Source organism: Eimeria acervulina, genomic scaffold, assembly GCF_000499425.1.
Source record: "Eimeria acervulina Houghton genomic scaffold, Eah_scaff1373, whole genome shotgun sequence".
NCBI classification, from domain to species: domain Eukaryota; phylum Apicomplexa; class Conoidasida; order Eucoccidiorida; family Eimeriidae; genus Eimeria; species Eimeria acervulina.
The window spans coordinates 2,901-3,967 of NW_013550264.1; the positions used below are offsets into that span (position 1 = coordinate 2,901).

The 1,067-nt window shown below is 51.2% G+C and overlaps 1 protein-coding gene across 1 annotated transcript; it reads left to right on the top strand.

The window, feature by feature from the left end:
- Positions 1-111: 111 nt before the first annotated feature.
- On the top strand, positions 112-699 carry EAH_00059030 (hypothetical protein; the record flags this gene model as incomplete). The annotated part of the gene is made up of 3 exons (XM_013397214.1): positions 112-195; positions 403-525; positions 640-699. 3 exons carry the CDS (start codon positions 112-114, stop codon positions 697-699), a joined length of 267 nt encoding a protein of 88 aa, XP_013252668.1.
- Between the last annotated feature and the right edge of the window lie 368 nt (positions 700-1,067).

The following is a 1,067-nucleotide window of genomic DNA, read 5'->3' on the forward strand; positions in this document are numbered from 1 at the left end:
AAATCAAAAGTGCGCAGTATTTTGATCATGTGAGTATAATAATCGACACATTGAGCACAAGCGGGCTCCACAGCCGAGTGAGACGACTAGAGAGCTGAATTCCACGTGACGATGAATATCCCAGTGGTAGATGGCAGGTTTTGTGATGCAGTCGTAATACCTTTAATGTTGTCACATTATATCGGCTCGCAGAAAGTAGGCGCCGCTGGACAATGGTTGTAGTCGTGACAGCTTGTCCACGTCTGCTTCGTCGAACTCGAACTGCTGGTGGAAACTCGTGAGAGGTCTGGCGAGTGGCACAACGTGAGGAAACGTAACGAAATGATTACAGCGGTGGCCAGCACAGGTGTCTGAGCTTTCTTGGATCCTTCTCAGTGATACGAATGACGTTTTGTCGTTCAGCGTGAAGCGTTGCAGGCTCAGCATCAGCCATTGCCGGTAGGTGGAGCTGTCGCTTCAAACGCAGTCGCTGGGTTTTCTGATGAAAGGCGAAGCGGCTCTCCTCAGACAGTTGAGAGCTCCAAGGTGACTCACAAAGGGAAGGCTTTTCTACGACTGACACATGTCTTTCACCGAACGAATAAAGCGCTGTAGGTATCAGGCCCCTCATGTGGTGATATCTGAACGTTTGTGCTGCAGGTAGATACACTGCAGCGTGAACATGCTGGCTTGAAGGGGGCGACGTGGTGGCAGTCGTAGGCCAATAGTGTTGGTTGGGGCGGCTACGTCGGTTACATATGGCTGCAGCTCAGCCAGGAAAGTGCCGCAGGGCGTAACGCTTATCCATAAACTAGAGTATACTTGTACGTTCGTGGCCAATGGGGGGCTGTGGGCAAGCGGACGCATAACAAGTATGCAGGCCGTTCCACCTGTGCGCTTGTGGTGAGAGGGAGCGTGTTGAATGGCAGCAGAGAGATGCCGTTATGTGCGTGTGCGAGGCAGGGATTTACCGTGTAGTTTTCGCATACGAGACCGTGAATCGAGCTTCCGTGTAGTGAGTGCGTTTCATTGTCTGCATTGCGCATACCTATATTTTCTTTAAACTTCATGGATGACGTCGAGCAGAA